At 36.7% G+C, this 22,368-nt stretch overlaps 2 protein-coding genes across 4 annotated transcripts in view; one reads left to right on the forward strand and one right to left on the reverse strand.

The window, feature by feature from the left end:
* Positions 1-22,368, reverse strand: part of LOC136032307 (threonine aspartase 1-like) — a 185,020-nt gene that overhangs the window by 106,629 nt on the left and 56,023 nt on the right. The gene's annotated exons all lie outside the window — the stretch shown is intronic.
* Positions 1-22,368, forward strand: part of LOC136042835 (threonine aspartase 1-like) — a 40,874-nt gene that overhangs the window by 3,559 nt on the left and 14,947 nt on the right. The window contains exon 2 of the mRNA XM_065727791.1: positions 19,312-19,535. Coding sequence (XP_065583863.1) covers positions 19,312-19,535 — 224 coding nt within the window. The remainder of the gene's footprint in view (positions 1-19,311; positions 19,536-22,368) is intronic.

Below are 22,368 nucleotides of genomic sequence, written 5' to 3' on the forward strand. Positions count from 1 at the left end.
AATACTAAAAAAAACTAATAAAAGTTAAAAAACTAAAAAACCAAAAAAGAAAAAAAAAACTAAAAAACGTAAAAACTACAAAACTAAAACCTAAAAAAAAACTAAAAAAAGGTAAAAACGAAAAAAAACTAAAACGAAAGAAAAACTAAAAACTAATAAAAAAAAACTAAAATAACTAAAAACTGAAAAAGAAAAAACTAAAAAGAAAAAAGAAAAAAGCTAAAAAAAAAAAAGGTAAAAACCAATAATAAAACCATCAACCAATTCATCAACCATTTCATCAACCAATTCAAATACGAATGTATTCAAACCCGAGTAGCTGAGTTGGTAACGCGTTATGTTCACGGTTCTAGGTTCGAGAAACTACAAAAAAAATAAAAAGAAAAAACTAAAAAACTAAAACAAGGTAAAAACTACAAAAAAAACTAAAAAGAAAAAAACTAAAAACTAATAAAAAAATTAAAAAAAAATAAAAAAGAAAATAAAGAAAAAAAGGAAAAGAACTGAAAAATTAAGGAGAAAAACAAAACTAAAAAAAAAACTAAAAAGGTAAAAACTACAAAACAACTAAAAAGAAAACAGAAAAAAAAATCTAAAAAACTAAAAAAAAAGATGAAAACCAAAAAGAAAAAAGAAAAAAAAACACCAATTCAAAAACGAATGTATATACAGACCGGGACACCGGGACACAGGGAATATAAATGACGACCGGGACACAGGGAAGAAAAAAGAAAAAAAAACTAAAAAAAGTAAAAACCAAAAAAAAAAACTAAAAAGAATATAAATGACGACCGGGACACAGGGACACAACTACAACGGGAATGCCGGGGGGCACAGGGGGATATATAAATGACGACGGGGACACAGGGAATGTTCGATTAGCAGTCACCATCAACAAAGCTCAAGGGCAATCATTAGAATCTTGAGGTATAAATCTGAATACGGATTGTTATGCCCATTGAGAATTATATGTTGCATGTTCAAGAGTCGGTAAACCTGACAATCTATTTATATGCACAGACAATGGGATAGCGAAGAATGTTGTATATTCACAAGTTATTCGCAAGTTATATATATATATATATATATATATATATATATATATATATATATATATATATATATATATATATATATATATATATATATATATATATATATATATATATATATATATATATATATATCTATATATATAAAAATAAGTTGTCTGTCTGTGTGTCTGTCTGTCAGGTGACGTCATGTTCCTGTGTCGACTGACGTCATGAAGTTAGTTGTCGTCATTTTTGTTATGACGGTGACGTCATTAATGGTATTTAAGACATGCGTTCACGGAAAAATGTTTAATTGTAAAATGACTGAAGAACCTACAATGGCAACAGCCGATGAAGCTGCTCAAAGAGTCTATGCCAAAAAACTTGCTGCTGATAGAGAAAGTAAGAAAAGAAAGCGTGGATATAACCGGGAATATAAATGACGACCGGGACACAGGGACACAACTACAACGGGGACGCCGGGGGCACAGGCGGGATATATAATTGACGACTGAGACACAGGGATTGTTTGAATAGAAATTACAGACCGGGACACCGGGACACAAATGACGACCGGGACACTGGGACACAGGGAATATAAATGACGACCGGGACAATCAAAGAGAAATTACAAACTGGGACACCAGGACACAAATGACGACCGGGACACAGCGAATATAAATGCTATTTATATGCACAGACAATGGGACAGCGAAGAATGTTGTATATTCGCATGTTTTACGTAGTTAAAAATATATATTTATATCTATCTCTATTCACAGGTGGGACACAGGGACACAGCTACAATGGCGCGTAACTAATATGGCGCGTAACGACTTACGCGCGAATTGGGAATTGCAATCTTTTAAATTGAAAAGGCAGATCTTAATCATAATCGTATCGTTATCGTATCATAAATGTCTTTTTGTTCCGACGTTAACTTGGAAATGTTATTTTGTACATACGACAATGGATATATTGTCTCTAACTATAGTCTCTAACTTTTTTCGATGGAGTATATTTTCGGACATTTTTGACTTATATTTTTCCCGTAACTCTGTAGGAGCTGATGGAGAGCAAGTTGTTAAAATGATGCCAAACAATGCACGAATTTGACTTGGAGTTGACGTTTCGCACGCGTCATTGATGCAGTTATCCCAGTGTTGGTCATTCTCCAATAAATTCAGAGCTTGGCATGCACTACGGTAAGTATCATGTATAGTACCGTTTACAGTTCTCAAATCCTCAAAGGATGTCGGACCGGGTACATTCACCAAGAGCAGGCGTAGAAAGAAGCATTCATGTTTATTGGGGTGAACGGTGTAGAGTCTTCCTATCGTGGTATCTTTGAAGATGGTAGGTTGACCGTCGACTGACTTACCCTGTTTTCGACGTTCAAATACTTTTTTTTTAGTATTCCACGTGTAATATGAAGGCACTTCAGTAAACAGCAGTTTTTTGCAAAAGAATCATTTTTGCAAAGTGAAAAGAAACCGGTTAACTTTGTATCCGGTGGATTCAGGGCTCTTTGTTGCACGTTAGTTTCCGAGAAATAAACACGTTGACCATTCTGTAAATATACCGCTAAGTGAACAACAGCTGGACTACGTTCATGTATCGGAAATGAAAGAATTGGCAAAACAGCTTCATTACTGCTTATGTATCTTCCAGCCTGATATTGTACGATTTCGTCGATATCTTTGATTTCGGGCTGCAAGCCAAAAACTGCGATGTCACTGCCTTTGCTGACGTATTTACATATGTATTTGATTGCCTTTACGGAGTTACAGTATTCAACGTTTATGTGTGCATTAAATGTTTTTGATAATAATGGGGAATATGGAACAACCCACTGGTTATCTACTCCGATGGTGGTACCGTTACGCTTTAATTGTAATAACATAAAACAGTAAACACAACATAATAAGTTGTGTGTCTGTTGCCATTGTAGGCTCTTCAGTCATTTTACAATTAAACATTTTTCCGTTCATGATCTTCTTACAATTAAGAATTTGTCTAAGAACGATTTTCTTAAATACTTTTAATGACCTCATCGTCATAACAAACATGACGACAACTAACTTCATAACGAAATGACGACATGATGACATGACGTAACTCGAAAGTTGTGTGTATGTTGGCCTTGTAGGCTCTTCAGTCATTTTACAATTAAACATTTTTCCGTCCACGATCTTCTTACAATTAAAAATTTGTCTTTGAACGATTGGTGGTGCTTCGCGCCACCCCAACACCTAGTTGGTGGTTTTTACCTTTATTAGTTTTTTTAGTTATACCTCATGATTCTAATGATTGCCCTTGAGCTTTGTTGATGGTGATTGCTAATCGAACATTCCCTGTGTCCCCGTCGTCATTTATATATCCCCCTGTGCCCCCCCGGCGTCCCCGTTGTAGTTGTGTCCCTGTGTCCCGGTCGTCATTTATATTCCCTGTGTCTCGGTCGTCATTTGTATTCCGGTGTCCCGGTCTGTATATGCATTCATTTTTGAAATGGTATATGATAAAAAAAATTTTTGTATTTTTCCCCTTTTTTTCTTTTTAGTTTTTTTGGTTTTTTTTCTTTTTTCTTTTTAGTTTTTTTTTATTTTATTTTTCTTAGTGTTGTTTTTCTCCTTTAGTTTTCATTTTTTTCCTTTTTTTCTTTTTTTTCTCTTAGTTTTTTAGTTTATTAGCTTTTTAGTTTTTTATTAGTTTTTAGTTTTTTTATTAGTTTTTATCTTTTTTTCTTTTTAGTTTTTTTGTAGTTTTTACCTTTTTTTTAGTTTTTTTTAGTTTTTTTTACTTATGTCCTGGTCGTCATTTATACTCCGCGTCCCGGTCGTCATTTATGTCCCGGTTCTTTGTTGATGGTGATTGCTAATCGAACATTCCTTGTGTCCCGGTCGCTTTCTCTTTGAGTGTCCTGGTCGTCATTTATATTCCCTATATGCCGGTGTCCCGGTCGTCATTTGTGCCCCGATGTCCTGGTCTGTAATTTTGTCAGTCGAAAACATGACGTCTGTCAACACACAAACATGACGTCACCCGACAGACAGACCCACACATCCACAGACAACTTATTTTTATATAGGTATAGATAGATAGAAGATATACCTTCTATCTTCTTTATATATAAAAATAAGTTGTCTGTGTGTTGAGTGACGTCATGTCATCAGGTGGGCATGTCGTCATTATGACGATGACGTCATTAAAGGTATTTAAGACATTCGTTCACGGAAAAATGTTTAATTGTAAAATGACTGAAGAACCTACAATGTCAACAGCCGAGGAAGCTGCTCAAAGAGTATGCCAAAAAACTTGCTGCTGATAGAGAAAGTAAGAAAAGAAAGTGTGCCGAGGAGTCACAAGAGCAACACGAAACCAGACTTGCTGCTAAAAGAGAAAGTGAAAAAAGAAGGCTAAAAGTAATTAAGAAAATCGTTCAAAGACAAATTTTTGTTTGTAAGAAGATCGTGGACGGAAAAATGTTTAATTGTAAAATGACTGAAGAACCTACAATGGCAACAGCCGAGGAAGCTGCTCAAAGAGTCTATGCCAAAAAACTTGCGTCTGATAGAGAAAGTAAGAAAAGAAAGCGTGCTGAGGAATGACAAGAACAGCAAGAAAGCAGGCTTGCGGCTAAAGAACGCAAAACCGCGCAGTTAGATGAAAATCCACCTGGACAGCGAGAGTCAAAACATATCAAAACTGAAAATGATGGCGATGATGATTTGGTTTGGGATTTTGACTTGGATAAGGTCATCAATGCCTACCAGATTTTAGTTAAAAAACAAAGGTTCGGCGATATGTATTTCATAGTGACGCTGAAAAATAAACAAGAAAACGAAAACTAAAAAAGAAAAAAGGTAAAAAAACTAAAAAAAACAAAAAAGGAAAAACACTCAAAGAGAAATTACAGACCGGGACACAAATGACAACCGGGACAGAGGGAATATAAATGACGACCCGGACACTCAAAGAAAAATTACAGACAGGGATACCGGGAGACACAAATGACGACCGGGACACAGGGAATATAAATGACGACCAGGACACAGGTATTTAAGAATATCGTTCAAAGACAAATTTTTAATTGTAAGAAGATCGTTGAAAGAGAAATTTCTAATTGTAAAATGACTGAAGAACCTACAATGGCAACACCCGTGGAAGCTGCTCAAAACAAATGTATTCAAGCCGAAGTAGCTGAGTTGGTAAAGTGTTATGTTTCAGGTTCTAGGTCAGAGAGGCTCCAGGTTTGAACCTTGGCTTTAGAATTAATACAAAAAAAGAAAAAAACTAAAAAAGGTAAAAACTACAAAAAAAACTAAAAAGAAAATACTAAAAAACTAAAAAAGCTAAAAGACTAAAAAAGGGTAAAAACTACAAAAAAAAATAAAAAGAAAAAAAACTAAAAACTATTAAAAAAAACTAAAAAACTAAAAACTGAAAAAGAAAAAAAAACTTAAAAAAGGAAAAAAACTGAAAAATAAAGGAGAAAAAGAAAACTAAAAGCCGGGACACAGGGAATATAAATACGACCGGGACACTCAAAGAGAAATTACACACCGGGACACTGGGACAAAAATAACGACCGGGAGATATAAATGACGACCGGGACACTCAAAGATAAATTACAGACCGGGACACAAATGACGACCGGGACACAGGGAATATAAATGACGAACGGACTCTCAAAGAGAAATTACAGAATGGGACACAAATGACGACCGGGATACTGGGAAGATAAATGACGACCGGGACACAGGGAATGTTCGATTAGCAATCATCATCAACAAAGCTCAAGGGCAATCATTAGAATAATGAGGTATAGATCTGAATACGGATTGTTTTTCCCATGGACAATTTTATGTTTCACTAGCTGTTGGGGTGGCGCTTCGCGCCACCCTAGCACCTAGGTGGTGGGGGCACTTCGCAACCCCCCCCCCCCAAGCCCCCCACGCGCGTAAGTTGTTACGCGCCATATTAGTTACGTGCCATTGTAGTTTTGTCCCTGTGTCCCACCTGTGAATATAGAAAGATATATATATATATATATATATATATATATATATATATATATATATATATATATATATATATATATATATATATATATATATATATATATATATATATATATATATATGTTTTTAACAATGTAAAACTTGCGAATATACAACATTCTTCGATGTCCCATTGTCTGTGCATATAAATCGATTGTCAGGTTTACCGACTTTTGAACATGCAACATAAAATTGTCCATGGGAAAAACAATCCGTATTCAGATCTATATCTGATTATTCTAATGATTGCCCTTGAGCTTTGTTGATGGTGATTGCTAATGTCCCCGTAGTCATTTATATATCCCCCTGTGCCCCCGGCATCCCCCTTGTAGTTTTGTCCCTGTGTCCCGGTCGTCATTTATATTCCCAGTATCCCGGTCGTCATTTGTGTCCCAGTGTCCAAGTCTGTAATTTCTCTTTGATTGTCGCGGTCGTCATTTATATTCCCTGTGTCCCGGTGTCCCGGTCGTCATCTTTGTCCCGATCTGTAATTTACCTTTGAGTGTCCCGGTCGTCATTTATATCTCCCGGTCGTTATTTGTGTCCCAGTGGCCTTTTTTTAGTTTTTTTAGTTTTTTAGCTTTTTTAGTTTTTTTAGTATTTTGTTTTTAGTTTTTTGTAGTTTTTACCTTTTTAGTTTTTTTTTCTTTTGTATTAATGTACCAAACGACGTCATTTGGAAACATGAGTTATATTTTCTGGTTTTTGATAAAAAAAAAAAAAACGCTTAGATTCTGACGTAGTTCCAGTAAGCAAAGTCTTCAATGGCTCTGGGGGTGCAGCCAGTTGAGGAAGTTTAACTTTTCCTGAGGCGCAACTCATTCCTATTGTTTCACCATTAAATTTCAAGGCCTGGCAGTAAGGACAAATTTTAGACATAGTCCCGATTTGAACACATCTACTATAATCATCGACTGGGCTGTACCTGAATGCCATGTGATAATTTTCACGTTGCTCTTGTGATTCCTCGGCACGCTTTCTTTTGGCATTATTTTTTGAAGCCGCAAGCCTGTTTTTACGTTGCTCTTGTGATTCCTCGGCACGCCTTCTTTTTTTCACTTTCTCTTTTAGCAGCAAGTCTGGTTTCGCGTTGCTCTGGTAGTTCCTCGACACGCCTTCGTTGACGGAAATTGCACATTCCTGATCTTGCATTATCTCTTGAAGCCGCAAGCCTGTTTTCACGTTGCTCTTGTGATTCCTCGGCACGCTTTCTGTTCTTAATTTCTCTATCAGTCGCACAATCGCAAGTGATTCCTCGGCACGCTTTCTTTTCTTACTTTCTCTATCAGCAGCAAGTTTTTTGGCATAGACTCTTTGAGCAGCTTCCTCGGCTGTTGCCATTGTAGGTTCTTCAGTCATTTTACAATGAAACATTTTTCCGTGAAAGAATGTCTTAAATACCTTTAATGACGTCATCGTCATAATGACGACCTGATGACATGACGTCCTTCGACACATACATACACACACAGACAACTTATTTATATATATATATAGATAGATGTTCAAGAGTAGGTAAACCTGACAATCTATTTATATGCACAGACAATGGGACATCAAAGAATGTTGTATATTCGCAAGTTTTACGTAGTTAAAAATATATATATCTATAACGAAAAGAGAAATCTTTTCTCTTTTATCTATATTCACAGGTGGGACACAGGGACACAACTACAGTGGCGCGTAATGACTGACGTCACTCGACGTCATGTATGTATATATATATATATATATATACTAGCTGTTGGGGTGGCGTTTCGCGCCACCCCAACACCTAGTTGGTGGGGCGCTTCGCGCCCACCCAAGCCCCCCCGCGCGCGTAAGTCGTTACGCGCCATATTAGTTACGCACCATTGTAGTTGTGTCCCTGTGTCCCACCTGTGAATATAGATAGATTTATATATGTGTTTCAAACTACGTAAAAATTGCGAATATACAACATTCTTGGCTTTCCCATTGTCTGTCCATATACAAAGCCGTATGTACTAATAATGACGTCATATGCAAACGCTCTTTTTACAAACAAACAAACATGCATACACACAACTCGTTTTTATATAGATAGATAGATAGATAGATACAATACAAATTAACTACGTAAAACTTGTGAATATACAACAGTCTTCGCTGTCCCATTGTCTGTGCGTATAAATAGATTGTCAGGTTTACCGACCCTCAAAGATGCAACATACAATTGTACATTGGTAAAGCAATCTGTATTAAGATCTATACCGCATTTTTCTAGTGATTGCCCTTGAGCTTTGTTGATGGTGGTTGCAAATGCTAATCGAATTGGGAATTGCAATCTTTTAAATTGAAAAAGCAGATCCGTTGGAATCATGGGAATGCGAGGAATAAGAACAGCCTCACCCTCATAAGGCCCTGTCAAGATTGTGGCATCTATTAGGTTTTCCATTTTTTTTTTTTACGGCAAGTCGCGTGCCATTGCAAAGCTTTGGTGGGTTGATATTTCTTAAAAGTATTATTGGTACGCCTATTTTTAGTTGTAGCAGGTGTGGTGGACACCCTGAAGGATCTATGGAATTTAAAAATTCAGATGGATAATTAACCGCTTCATTTGGTTCCGAAATACAAATTAACTGCGTAAAACTTGCGAATATACAACATTCTTCGCTGTCCAATTCTCGCTGCATATAAATAGATTGTCAGGTTTACCGACCCTCGAACATGCAACGTACAATTGTCCATGGGAAAAACAATCAGTATTAAGATCAATACCACATTTTTCTAATGATTGACCTTGAGCTTTGTTAATGGTGATTGCAAATGCTAATCGAATTGGGAATTGCAATCTTTTAAATTGAAAAGGCAGATCTGTTGGAATCATGGGAATGCGAGGAATAAGAACAGCCTCACCCTCAAAAGGCCCTGTCAGGATTGTGGCCTCTATTAGGTTTTCCATTGTTTTTTTTACGGCAAGTCGAGTGCCATTGCAAAGCTTTGGTGGGTTTATGTTACGTAACAATATTATTGGTACGCCTATTTTTAGTTGTAGCACGTGTGGTGGAAACCCTGAAAGATCTATGGAATTTAAAAATTCAGATGGATAATTAACCGCTTCATTTGGTTCCAAAACTGTGTCGACTGACTTGTAAAGGACTGCCTGGTCTTGAATCTTGGTCAAAACAATATTGTTGATTTCGTGGACGTCTATATTTTTGGGTGCGAGAATCGCTCTTTCACTTAGCCATTTATTATTTTTATAATTTTTTAGAATATTCGGAAATATATTTTCAATCAATTCATTTTTGGACGTCACTAAATTACAGAAATCAGCAGGTAGTTGTATACGTCCTGAAATTGAGTCTACTGGGAGCTTTCCGTTTCCCATTGCTAGCAATTGATCTGAAAATGTTTGACCAGAGTCATCGTTTTGCAATCGGACACGCATATTTGTAGTTAATTTTAATGTTTTTACGTGTGCCCATAAATTAGAATTTTTCAGGCAAGCATTCATTTCGTCTGCAGGAGTTGATCTAGGTATTATAGGTAATGTTTGCCTGAAATCTCCTGCAAGCAATATTAATGTGCTGCCAAAGGGTTTCGAATTCCCTCTTAAATCTTTCAAGCATTGATCCAGAGCCTCGAGCGATTTTTTGTGTGCCATTGTGCACTCATCCCAAATAATAAGTTTGCATTGCTGCAATACTTTACCCATCCCAGATGATTTGGAAATATTGCACGTGGGAGTTTCTGTAGAATGCAAGTTCAGAGGCAATTTCAAAGCGGAATGAGCAGTTCTTCCACCAGGCAGCAATGTTGCGGCTATTCCGGACGACGCAATTGCCAACGCTATATCATTTTTAGATCGAATTGATGCCAGAATCAGTTTTATCACAAACGTTTTACCAGTACCTCCTGGCGCATCCAAAAAGAAAATTTCTCCAACGTTGTTATCGACACAATGCATTATCGTATCATAAATGTCTTTTTGTTCCGACGTTAACTTGGAAATGTTATTTTGTACATACGACAATAGATCACTCGTACTGTAACTTTGTTCACGATCCAATTCTACACATGTCGAAACAGCAGCGATACGGGTAGGTGAAGGCATTCCCAAACCCTGAAGAGGTTTGTTTGCCATACTTATGCAAATATCTTCTATAACAACTAAAGTGTAGTTATAAATTTCTGGTGTAAAATCAAAAGTCATGTCTGACGTCTCTAACTGTTTTCGATGAAGTATATCTTCGGACATTTTTGACTTATATTTTTCCCATAAATCTGTAGGAGCTGATGGAGAGCAAGTTGTTAAAATGATGCCAAACAATGCACGAATTTGACTTGGGGTTGACGTTTCGCACGCGTCATTGATGCAGTTATCCCAGTGTTGGTCATTCTCCAATAAATTCAGAGCTTGGCATGCACTACGGTAAGTGTCATGTATAGTACCATTTACAGTCCTCAAATACTCAAAGGATGTCGGACCGGGTACATTCACCAAAAGCAGGCGTAGAAAGAAGCATTCATGTTGATTGGGGTGAACGGTGTAGAGTCTTCCTATCGTGGTATCTTTGAAGATGGTAGGTTGGCCGTCGACTGACTTACCCTGTTTTCGACGTTCAAATACTTTATTTTTAGTATTCCACGTGTAATACGAAGGCACTTCAGTATACAGCAGTTTTTTCGCAAAAGAATCATTTTTGCAAAGCGAAAAAAAAGCTGTTAATGTTGTATCCGGTGGATTCAGGACTCTTTGTTGCACGTTGGTTTCCGTGAAATAAACACGTTGACCATTCTGTAAATGTACCGCTAAGTGAACAACAGCTGGACTACGTTCATGTATCGGAAATGAAAGAATTCGCCAAACAGCTTCATTACTGCTTATGTATCTTCCAGCCTGATATTCTACGATTTCATCGAAATCTTTGATTTCGGACTGCAAGCCAAAAACTGCCATGTCACTGCCTTTGTTGACGTATTTACATATATATTTTATTGCCTTTACGGAGTTACAGTATTCAACGTTTATATGTGCATTAAATGTTTTAGATAATAAAGGGGAATATGGAACAACCTACTGGTTATCTACTTCGATGGTGGTACCGTTATGCTTCTTTATTATTGCTGTTTTACCGCCATCTTCAGTAGATCTTCTTCTATATTGTGGGTAACCATCATTGCCAGTAATTGTTTTGGGTACTAAAAGTCGAGGATATTGCTTTGTGCACCTTCCTTTGGCCATGCATGGTGAATTTTCGTTCAGTGCACCGCAAGGTCCATGTATCATATTTTTTACAATAATATCATGTAACCCCTTATCGACATTTTTATCAGGTATTTCAGCGGAAATCACATCATCAATTTCGTTTGAAGTAATTTTTTCATGTAGCCAGATTAGTATATGTGCGTGTGGCAAACCTCGTTTTTGCCATTCCACTGAGTACATCCAGCATCGCACTGACCCAAACACTTCATGTTTTACAAGGTAGTTTATCAGTGATTTCAACTTTTGCCGGAAGACACGTGCCGTAATGTCATGCCTATGAACCGCCGATTGTCCTTGAAGTAAAAGCTGCAGTATCTCGTCCCAAGATTGATTACATGTAAATGTAATAAATAAATCTGGACGACCATAGAGACGAACATACGCAATAGCATCTTGAGCATATTCATGCATTTGACGGGGACTGCCAGCATATGACGAAGGTAAAATTGTTAATCTTCCAACGTTTGTGGTATTACCGTCATTTATAACTGCATCTCGCAAATGAATGTATTGTTCAGAGCGGAGCTTGGTCTGATTCAGGCGGATATATAGCAAACGTTCTGATTCAATTTTAGCATACATATCCACGACAAATTGGTGAAACAATTCACGGCATTTTAAAATATAATTTTCTTCATCCTGCCGAATCATTAGTCTATAGGAATAATAATGCATTGCACTGCATTTCTTATTCATTTCTTTGTTAGTGGCTGGATTCATCAATTTAATATTAAAGTGATAGCCGTCGGCTCCATCCCAAAAAATGATAGGATATTGTAGGGCATCGTAGCATCGATGAGTTTCAGCAATTCTTAACAACTGAGCGTTTCGCTTATGTAGAATAATATCTCGAGGTAAAAACTGATCACCGACCATAACGATTGCCACTTCGTCGATAGTCGGAGCATTGTATCTACGCACATGTTGGCCAGGAGGCGTTTTGTCAGCGGAAATAACAATTTTATGAGTATCAGTAGGCATCAAATCGATGGCTGTTTTGAACAGACGCACTAAATTATTATTTTCGTGGAAAAGATGTTGCAATTGGGAAACGATTGTCCTTTCAACGTTGGGAGAAATTTCGCAACGTGCATTCAATTCAGAATTTCTATCACTAATGAAGTACAATTGTAAAAATTTATGATTCTCGCCTAAGAATGGTAGAAGGGACCCTGCTTTATGATAAATTTGCCCTTTTACTTTGAAAGTAGACATAAATTGATCTGGATTTTCGATTTGGGCTCCAAACGACGTCATTTGGAAACATGAGTTGTATTGTCTGATTTTTGACAAAAAACGCTTAGATTCTGACGTAGTTCCAGTAAGGAAAGTCTTCAATGGCTCTGGTGGTGCAGCCAATAGAGGAAGTTTAACTTTTCCTGAGGCGCAACACATTCCCATTGTTTCACCATTGAATTTCAAGGCCTTGCAATAGGGACAAATTTTAGACATTGTCCCGATTTGAACACATCTACTCAAGCTATAATCATCGACTGGGTTGTACCTGAATGCCAGGTGATAACTTTCAGATTGCTCTGATTCCTCGGCACGCTTTCTTTTCTTACTTTCTCTATCAGCAGCAAGCCTGATTTCTTGCTGTTCTTGTAATTCCTCGGCACGCTTTCTTTTCTTACTTTCTCTATCAGCAGCAAGCCTGATTTCTTGCTGTTCTTGTAATTCCTCGGCACGCTTTTTTTCTTACTTTCTCTATCAGCAGCAAGCCTGATTTCTTGCTGTTCTTGTAATTCCTCGGCCCGCCTTCTTTTTTCACATTCTCTTTTAGCAGCAAGTCTGCTTCTGCGTTGCTCTGGTAGTTCCTCGGCATGCTTTCTTTTTTCACTTTCTCTTTTAGCAGCAAGTCTGCTTTCGCGTTGCTCTGGTAGTTCCTCGGCACGCTTTCTTTTCTGACTTTCTCTATCAGCAGCAAGTTTTCTGGTATAGACTCTTTGAGCATCTTCATCAGTCATTATAAACTTAAGCATTAATAGAATTCTACGCGAAAATACGTCTTATATAACTTGAATGACGTCACGCCTTCAAAGCAAAAATGATGGCAGCTAATTTCATGACGTCAGCCGAAACATGACGGCGAACATATTTCTTATATAACTTGAATGACGTCACCTTCAAAGCAAAAATGACGGCAACTAATTTCATGACGTCAGCCGAAACATGACGTCACCTGATCCATCCACAGACAGACAGACAACTTATTTTTATATATATAGATAGATATATATATATATATATATATATATATATATATATATATATATATATATATATATATATATATATATATATATATATATATATATATATATATTTAACTACGTAAAACATGCAAATATACAACATTCTTTGCCAACCCATTGTCCGTCCATATAAATAGATTGTCAGGTTTACCAACTCTTGAACATGCAACATAATAATTGTCCATGGGAAGACGATCCGTATTCAGATCTATACCGCATTTTTCAACAACTTGGTGTTGGGGTGGCGCGAAGCGCCTCCCCAACAGCTAGTATGTATATATAAATATATATATATATATACATATATATATATATATATATATATATATATATATATATATATATATATATATATATATATATATATATATATATATATATATATATATATATATATATATATATATATACTAACTGTTGGGGCGGCGCTTCGCGCCCCCCCCCACGCGCGTAAGTCGTTACGTGCCATATTAGTCACGCGCCATTGTAGTTGTGTCCCTGTGTCCCACCTGTGAATAGAGGTATATCTATATATATAAAAATAAGTTGTATGTGTGTGTGTGGGTCTGTCTGTAGGCTGACGTCATGTTTGTGTGTCAACTGATGTCATATTTTCAACTGACGAAATTACAGACTGGGACATCGGGACAAAAATGACGACTGGGACACCGGCACATAGGGAATATAAATGACGACACTCAAAGAGAAAGTGACCGGGACAAAAGGAATGTTCGATTAGCAATCACCATCAACAAAGCACCGGGACACAAATGACGACCGGGACACAGGGAGTAAAATGACGACCAGGACATAAGTAAAAAAAAAAACTAAAAAACTAATAAAAAAGGTAAAAACTACAAAAAACTAAAAGGAAAAAAAAACTAAAAACTAATGAAAAAAACTAAAAAAGCTAAAAAACTAAAAAAAAACTAAAAAAGAAAAAAATTAAAAAGGAAAAAAATGAAAAATAAAGGCGAAAAACAAAACTAAAAAAACGAATGTATATACAGACCGGGACACCGGGATACAAATGACGACCGGGACAAAGGGAATATAAATGACGACCGGAACACAGGGACACAACTACAACGGGGACGCTGGGGGGCACCGGGGGATATAAATGACGACCGGGACACCGGGACACAAGGAATATAAATGACGCCCGGGACACTCAAAGAGAAATCACAGATTTGGACACCGGGACACAAATGACGACCGGGACACAGGGAATATAAATGACGACCGGGACACAGGGAAACAACTACAAAGGGGACGCCGGGGGCACAGGGGGATATATAAATGACGACGGCGACATAGGGAATGGTCGATTAGCAATCACCATCAACAAAGCTCAAGGGCAATCATTAGAATCATGAGGTATAGATCTGAATACGGATTGTTTTCCCATGGACCATTATATGTTGCATGTTCAAGGGTCGGTAAACCTGACAATCTATTTATATGCACAGACAATGGGACAGCAAAGAATGTTGTATATTCGCAAGTTTTACGTAGTTAAATACATATATATATATATATATATATATATATATATATATATATATATATATATATATATATATATATATATTTATATATATATATATATATATATATATATATATATATATATATATATATATATATATATATATATATATATATATATATATATATATATATATATATATATATATATATATATATATATATATATATATATATATATATATATATATATATATATATATATATATATATATATATATATATATATATATATATATATATATATATTGTCAGGTTTACTGACTCTTGAACATGCAACAAATAATTGTCCATGGGAAAAACAATCCATATTCAGATCTATGCCTCATTATTCTAATGATGTGTCCCTGTGTCCCGGTCATCATTTATATTCCCTGTGTCCCGGTCGTCATTTGTGTCCCGGTGTCCCAGTTTGTAATTTCTCTTTGAGTGTCCCGGTCGTCATTTATATTCCCAGTGTCCCGGTGTCCCGCTCGCCATTTGTGTCCCGGTGTCCCGGTCTGTAATTTCTAATGGAAAAATCCCTGTGTCCCGGTCGTCATTTATATATCCTGCCTGTGCCCCCGGCGTCCCCGTTGTAGTTGTGTCCCTGTGTCCCGGTCGTCATTTATATTCCCTGTGTCCCGGTCGTCGTTTATATTCCCTGTGTCCCGGTCGTGATTTGTGTCCGGGTGTCCCAGTCTGTAATTACTCTTTGAGGTGTCCCGGTCGTCATTTATATTCCTTGTGTCCCGGTCGTCATATGTGTCCCGGTATGTAATTTCATCAGTTGACAAACATGACGTCAGTCAACAAACAACTTCATGTTTCATACAGCTCAATTTTTATAATGACGTCAGTGGACAAGCATGACGTCAGTCGACACACAAACATGATGTCACTCGACACACACACAAACAGACAACTTATTTTTATATATATAGTCTACTAGCTGTTAGAGTGGCGCTTCGCGCCACCCCAACACTAGTTGGTGGGGGCGCTTCGCGCCCCCAAGCCCCCCCGTGCGCTCAAGTCGTTACGTGCCATATTAGTTACGCGCCATTGTAGTTGTGTCCCTATGTCCCACCTGTGAATATATATATATATATATATATATATATATATATATATATATATATATATATATATATATATATATATATATATATACTAGCTGTTGGGGTGGCGCTTCGCGCCACCCCGACACCTAGTTGGTGGGGCGCTTCGCGCCCCCCCAAGCCCCCCCACGCGCATAAGTCGTTACGTTCCATATTAGTTACGCGCCATTGTAGTTGTGTCCCTGTGTTCCACCTGATAATATAGATAGATTTATATATGTGTTTCGAACTACGTAACAATTGCGAATATACAATATTCTTGGCTTTCCCATTGTCTGTGCATATACAAAGCCGTATGTACTAATAATGACGTCATATGCAAACGCTCTTTTTACAAACAAACAAACATGCATACACACAACTCGTTTTTATATAGATAGATAGATAGATAGATACAATACAAATTAACTGCGTAAAACTTGCGAATATACAACATTCTTCGCTGTCCAATTGTCGCTGCATATAAATTGATTGTCAGGTTTACCGACCCTCGAACATGCAACGTACAATTGTCCATGGGAAGAACAATCAGTATTAAGATCTATACCACATTTTTCTAATGATTGACCTTGAGCTTTGTTAATGGTGATTGCAAATGCTAATCGAATTGGGAATTGCAATCTTTTAAATTGAAAAGGCAGATCCGTTGGAATCATGGGAATGCGAGGAATAAGAACAGCCTCACCCTCAAAAGGCCCTGTCAAGATTGTGGCCTCTATTAGGTTTTCCATTGTTTTTTTACGGCAAGTCGCGTGCCATTGCAAAGCTTTGGTGGGTTGATATTTCTTAAAAGTATTATTGGTACGCCTATTTTTAGTTGTAGCACGTGTGGTGGAAACCCTGAAAGATCTATGGAATTTAAAAATTCAGATGGATAATTAACCGCTTCATTTGGCTCCAAAACTGTGTCGACTGACTTGTAAAGGACTGCCTGGTCTCGAATCTTGATCAAAACAATATTGTTGATTTCTTGGACGTCTATATTTTTGGGTGCGAGAATCGCTCTTTCACTTAGCCATTTATTATTTTTATAATTTTTTAGAATATTCGGAAATGCTTTTTCAATCAATTCATTTTTGGACGTCACTAAATTACAGAAATCAGCAGTAGTTGTATACGTCCTGAAATTGAGTCTACTGGGAGCTTTCCGTTTCCAATTGCCAGCAATTGATCTGAAAATGTTTGACCAGAGTCATCGTTTTGCAATTGGACACGCATATTTGTAGTTAATTCTAATATTTTTACGTGTGCCCATAAATTAGAATTTTTCAGGCAAGCATTCATTTCGTCTGCAGGAGTTGATCTAGGTATTATAGATAATGTTTGCCTGAAATCTCCCGCAAGCAATATTAATGTGCTGCCAAAGGGTTTCGACTTCCCTCTCAAATCTTTCAAGCATTGATCCAGAGCCTCGAGCGATTTTTTGTTTGCCATTGTGCACTCATCCCAAATAATAAGTTTGCATTGCTGCAATACTTTACCCATCCCAGATGATTTGGAAATATTGCACGTGGGAGTTTCTGTAGAATGCAAATTCAGAGGCAATTTCAAAGCGGAATGAGCAGTTCTTCCACCAGGCAGCAATGTTGCGGCTATTCCGGACGACGCAATTGCCAACGCTATATCATTTTTTGATCGAATTGATGGCAGAATCAGTTTTATCACAAACATTTTACCAGTGCCTCCTGGCGCATCCAAAAAGAAAATTTCTCCAACGTTGTTATCGACACAATGCATTATCGTATCATAAATGTCTTTTTGTTCCGACGTTAACTTGGAAATGTTATTTTGTACATACTACAATAGATCACTCGTACTGTAACTTTGTTCACGATCCAATTCTACACATGTCGAAACAGCAGCGATACGGTTAGGTGAAGGCATTCCCAAATCCTGAAGAGGTTTGTTTGCCATACGTACGCACAAATCTTCTATAATAACTAAAGTGTAGTTATAAATTTCTGATGTAAAATCAAAAGTCATATCTGACGTCTCTAACTGTTTTCGATGGAGTATATCTTCGGACATGACGTCAGCCGACACAGAAACATGACGTCACCTGATCCACAGACAGACAGACAGATAACTTATTTTTATATATATATATATAGATAGATAGATAGAAGAAGATATATATATATCTTCTATATATATCTATCTATCTATATATATAAAAATAAGTTGTCTGTCTGTCTGTGGATCAGGTGACGTCATGTTTGTGTGTCGACTGACGTCATGAAATTAGTTGTCGTCATTTTTGCTTTGACGGTGACGTCATTAACGGTATTTAAGACATTTGTTCACGGAAAAATGTTTAATTGTAAAATGACTGAAGAACCTACAATGGCAACAGCCGAGGAAGCTGCTCAAAGAGTTTATGCCAAAAAACTTGCTGCTGATAGAGAAAGTAAGAAAAGAAAGCGTTCCGAGAAATCACAAGAACAGCAAGAAAACAGGCTTGCGGCTAAAGAACGCAAAACCGCGCAGTTAGATGAAAATCCACCTGGACAGCGAGAGTCAAAACATATCAAAACTGAAAATGATAGCGATGATGATTGGGTTTGGGATTTTGACTTGGATAAGGTCATCAATGTCTACCATATTTAAATTAAAAAAACAAAGGTTCGTCGATATGTACTTCATAGTGACGCTGAAAAATAAAGAAGAAAAAGAAAACTGAAAAAAGAAAAAAGTTAAAAAACTAAAAAAAAACTAAAAAGAAAAAACACTCAAAGAGAAATTACAGACCGGGACACAAATGACGACCGAGACAGAGGGAATATAAGTGACGACCGGGAACCTCAAAGAGAAATTACAGACTGGGACACCCGGACACAATTGTAATATGAAAGTCAGTCAAACCATTCTTGGCAATGAACTATAAGTGAAGAGTGAGCAGTCTTGCTAGTTCCCCCCCCCCTTTTCTCAGATAGTTTGCTGAAAAATCTGTACCGGATCCCTCAGATATATTGAATTCATTGGTAAGCTTTTTATCAAGATTGTAGTCCTTTCTCCAAAATTTTTTTTAGATAGTGTGCTGAAAAATCTGTATGGGGTCCAAGACCCCTGTAATCCCCTCCCTAGTCTATACTGTGTATATTACTTTTGTATAAGCTGCAGTTGAACCATACCTTAGTTTTACAGGCAAGTGCACATTTGAAACTTGGAGGGTCAGCTGATACTGCTGTTGTGAAAGCCATCGCACATCTAGAAGATAGCCCACTTACTAATGCTGGCTATGGATCTGCTTTAAACTCAGCTCAGCGTGTGGAATGTGATGCTTCAATCTGCAGGACAATTGATTATAAGTATGTTCCTAATTCTTAAGGCTCCAGGAAGAAAATACCCGAGCTGGTACACCCAACCCTTGAGGACATGAGATAATATTTCTTGGGATGATTTTAGAAGGGTTTTATGTAAAAATTTACCTGGTTAACGTATAAATTATTGCTACAATATACTTCTTGCAGCTATTCCTACAGGAGGGACGTACTCGTGTTTTTAAATTCAAAGTCATTTTTGCCTACAAAAAACTCGAGCCTTCACACCAGCTCCAGGTTGTTTTTGCTACAACATTAGATTCTAATAATCAAATATCTCAGCCTAGAGTTTAGAGTTATTTTAAGTAGTTATTTTTAAAGTTTTATTGAACTTTTCTCTCAAGTACCATAAAGGAAGTCATAGTGACAGATTTAGCAAAAGGAAAGGGCTTTAATTGGCGATTACTAAGACTTCCTACACTTTTTAATGGTGAATAAGATAATTGTTATGTCATATAAGCACTATTATTGGTGCTGTGAATACTGATAAAGAAACATAAAGTATGTCACTACCCAAGAGTTTCCAGTTAGATGTGCTCGCAGCCCCAGGGTCTGTATGCAATACATAAGATGTGCTAATCTTAAGGCTTTAGTTAATGCTAGCATCTAGATTGCAAGTGAAGTTAAAAACTTATTACATAGTGTAAGGAAAATAACATGTTTCATATTTATTAGTGGATATAAATACCCAAACCAAAGATAGATAGCTAGTGGTAAAATATGTTTGTCTTAATAAAGTCAAAACAAATTAGGAGTTCTAAAGCAATACTTGATCTTCCATTTGACCATTATATGGACTAGCTTGTAGATCTTCATAATCCCCTGCAGGCACTTGTAAATTTTCCTATTTGAAATTATAATGTTGAGTTTTTTTGTGACGTAGTGGTTAACAATCAAAGAAAAAGGGGGGGGGGGCTGGAAGTGTTTACTATAGACAACGGCACCACTTCTAGTGTAGGACTTGGTTTGCTTTTGTGTAAGGATCAATAGAAATTAAAAATGGATTACCCAACTAGGTTATTGGTGTTAATTTTTTCTTCACATTCTGAAAAAAATCTAATCATTGTCATGTCATTTATTTCTTGGTGTATACTTAACTTGTATTGATTTGTATAGTTAGATTGGGCCTCTTTCTGGTTTGAAGCTCCCTTGGTAAAGCATAAACTGGTACTATAAATTCTCTGAAACAACTTATTTTTATTATTTATAATACTTTCTATTTTCAATTTTGCTTTAAACTTATTTTGTGGCTGTAAACTATTTCTAATCGTTTTTTTTTCTATAGCAGTTCGTCCTTATTATTACCCAATCATATAAGGGTATACCCAGGTTTCAGCAACTTTGGTTATCATGTTTAAAACAAAAAAGTCTTTTGCAGTTTTTCTCTTTAAGCATTAAAATTGTCCAACTCTGTATGTGTCGTATAATTTTTTTTTATTATCCAGTTCCATTTAATAATTGTATTGTACTGTATAATTCCAATAGGAGTTTTGTTTTTCATATCTCGTCAAATTGTTTTGAATGATTATCAAATCTTTTTATAAGTATTCGCATCCTAGGTATTTCCTTAATGTTTTGTTTAAGTTTTTGTTGTAGCATATCAGTCACTTTTACAGTGAAGGTTGTGGGTACCCGAACCTCTTGGAGATGAGTGAAGGACAATGCAGATATAAGGGCTGGGTGTCTGCTTAATTTGTGGTTTTTAAAGCACCAACCTTTCTTGGGTCAACATTGCTAAACATGTTTCTCCTTCACTCTAATTTTTTTTTTACAAGGTTTCCTCTTTGCTCGCTCCCATGAAATTCCATTTTCTTTTGGATAATTTTCTATGAATTCCTTCCTCCCCATTCATGGAATACCTGGTTTTGGTTTTCCCCTAGATGGACGGCCAGGAAACAGGATTTCTGGCAATCTATTATCCCTGTAGCCTAGTAATCTTACTTTCTTTCATTGTATATTTAGAGAAAGTGATCTAACGGAATTTTCGGCACAGTTTACTGTTGGTATATGGCTAGTCAAACGGATACTTAAACTTATCCTTATTCAATTCCATTGAAAAACATCCAGCATGTCTTCCTTCATCTTCGAAATGCCATAGTTTTGCAGCTATGACATGAGCTAATGACAGAGGTCATTGTAATGGCCTCTGTTATTATGATGACCAAGTTTCTAATGTGAATTCAGTTACTTATTTCCTCATTGTTCCTCTGCCCTAAAAGGCTCTGCGCCATGCCATTGTGCTTTTCACATTTTCACTGCAGGTACCACCTTTACTAATACTAACAATGCTACTGAGGTGAGTGAAGCAATTCAACTGATATTTTTTTTCGCTACCTATTATCACCCTTTCATCCTCATTTATTCGTAGTCAAAGCGACTGGGTCTTCCTGACATCTTACTAGGTTGCTACTGCTGTAACCATGATTAATTTTTGAAGCCTCTGAAATCTCAGAAGTGCCTTTTTTGGTACTTTTTATTGAGAACACTCAAATCCCCTTTGTAATCTAAGTCTAGGAGAGTCACCTCCTCATTAGATACCATATTCTTCCATGGCCTTCTCTGTCATTATAAATGGAGATAAATTAAGATCTAAATAAGTGGAGACTAGATTACTGTGTCCAAAAACTATAGCAATATGTTGCTATTGCTGTTTTCCTTCCCTTAGTCTAACCTAGGAAACCATCTGTCACAGTTTGCACCAACCTTGGTATTGAAATCCGCTAATCAAAATGACGTATTTCTACATGGTATTTTGCCTATTTGTTCGTTCAGTTATGTAAAATTCGTGTGTCACTGCTAATCCAATCAGTCGGTTGTACAC

Source organism: Artemia franciscana, chromosome 1 (genome assembly GCF_032884065.1).
Source record: "Artemia franciscana chromosome 1, ASM3288406v1, whole genome shotgun sequence".
Lineage (NCBI taxonomy): Eukaryota > Metazoa > Arthropoda > Branchiopoda > Anostraca > Artemiidae > Artemia > Artemia franciscana.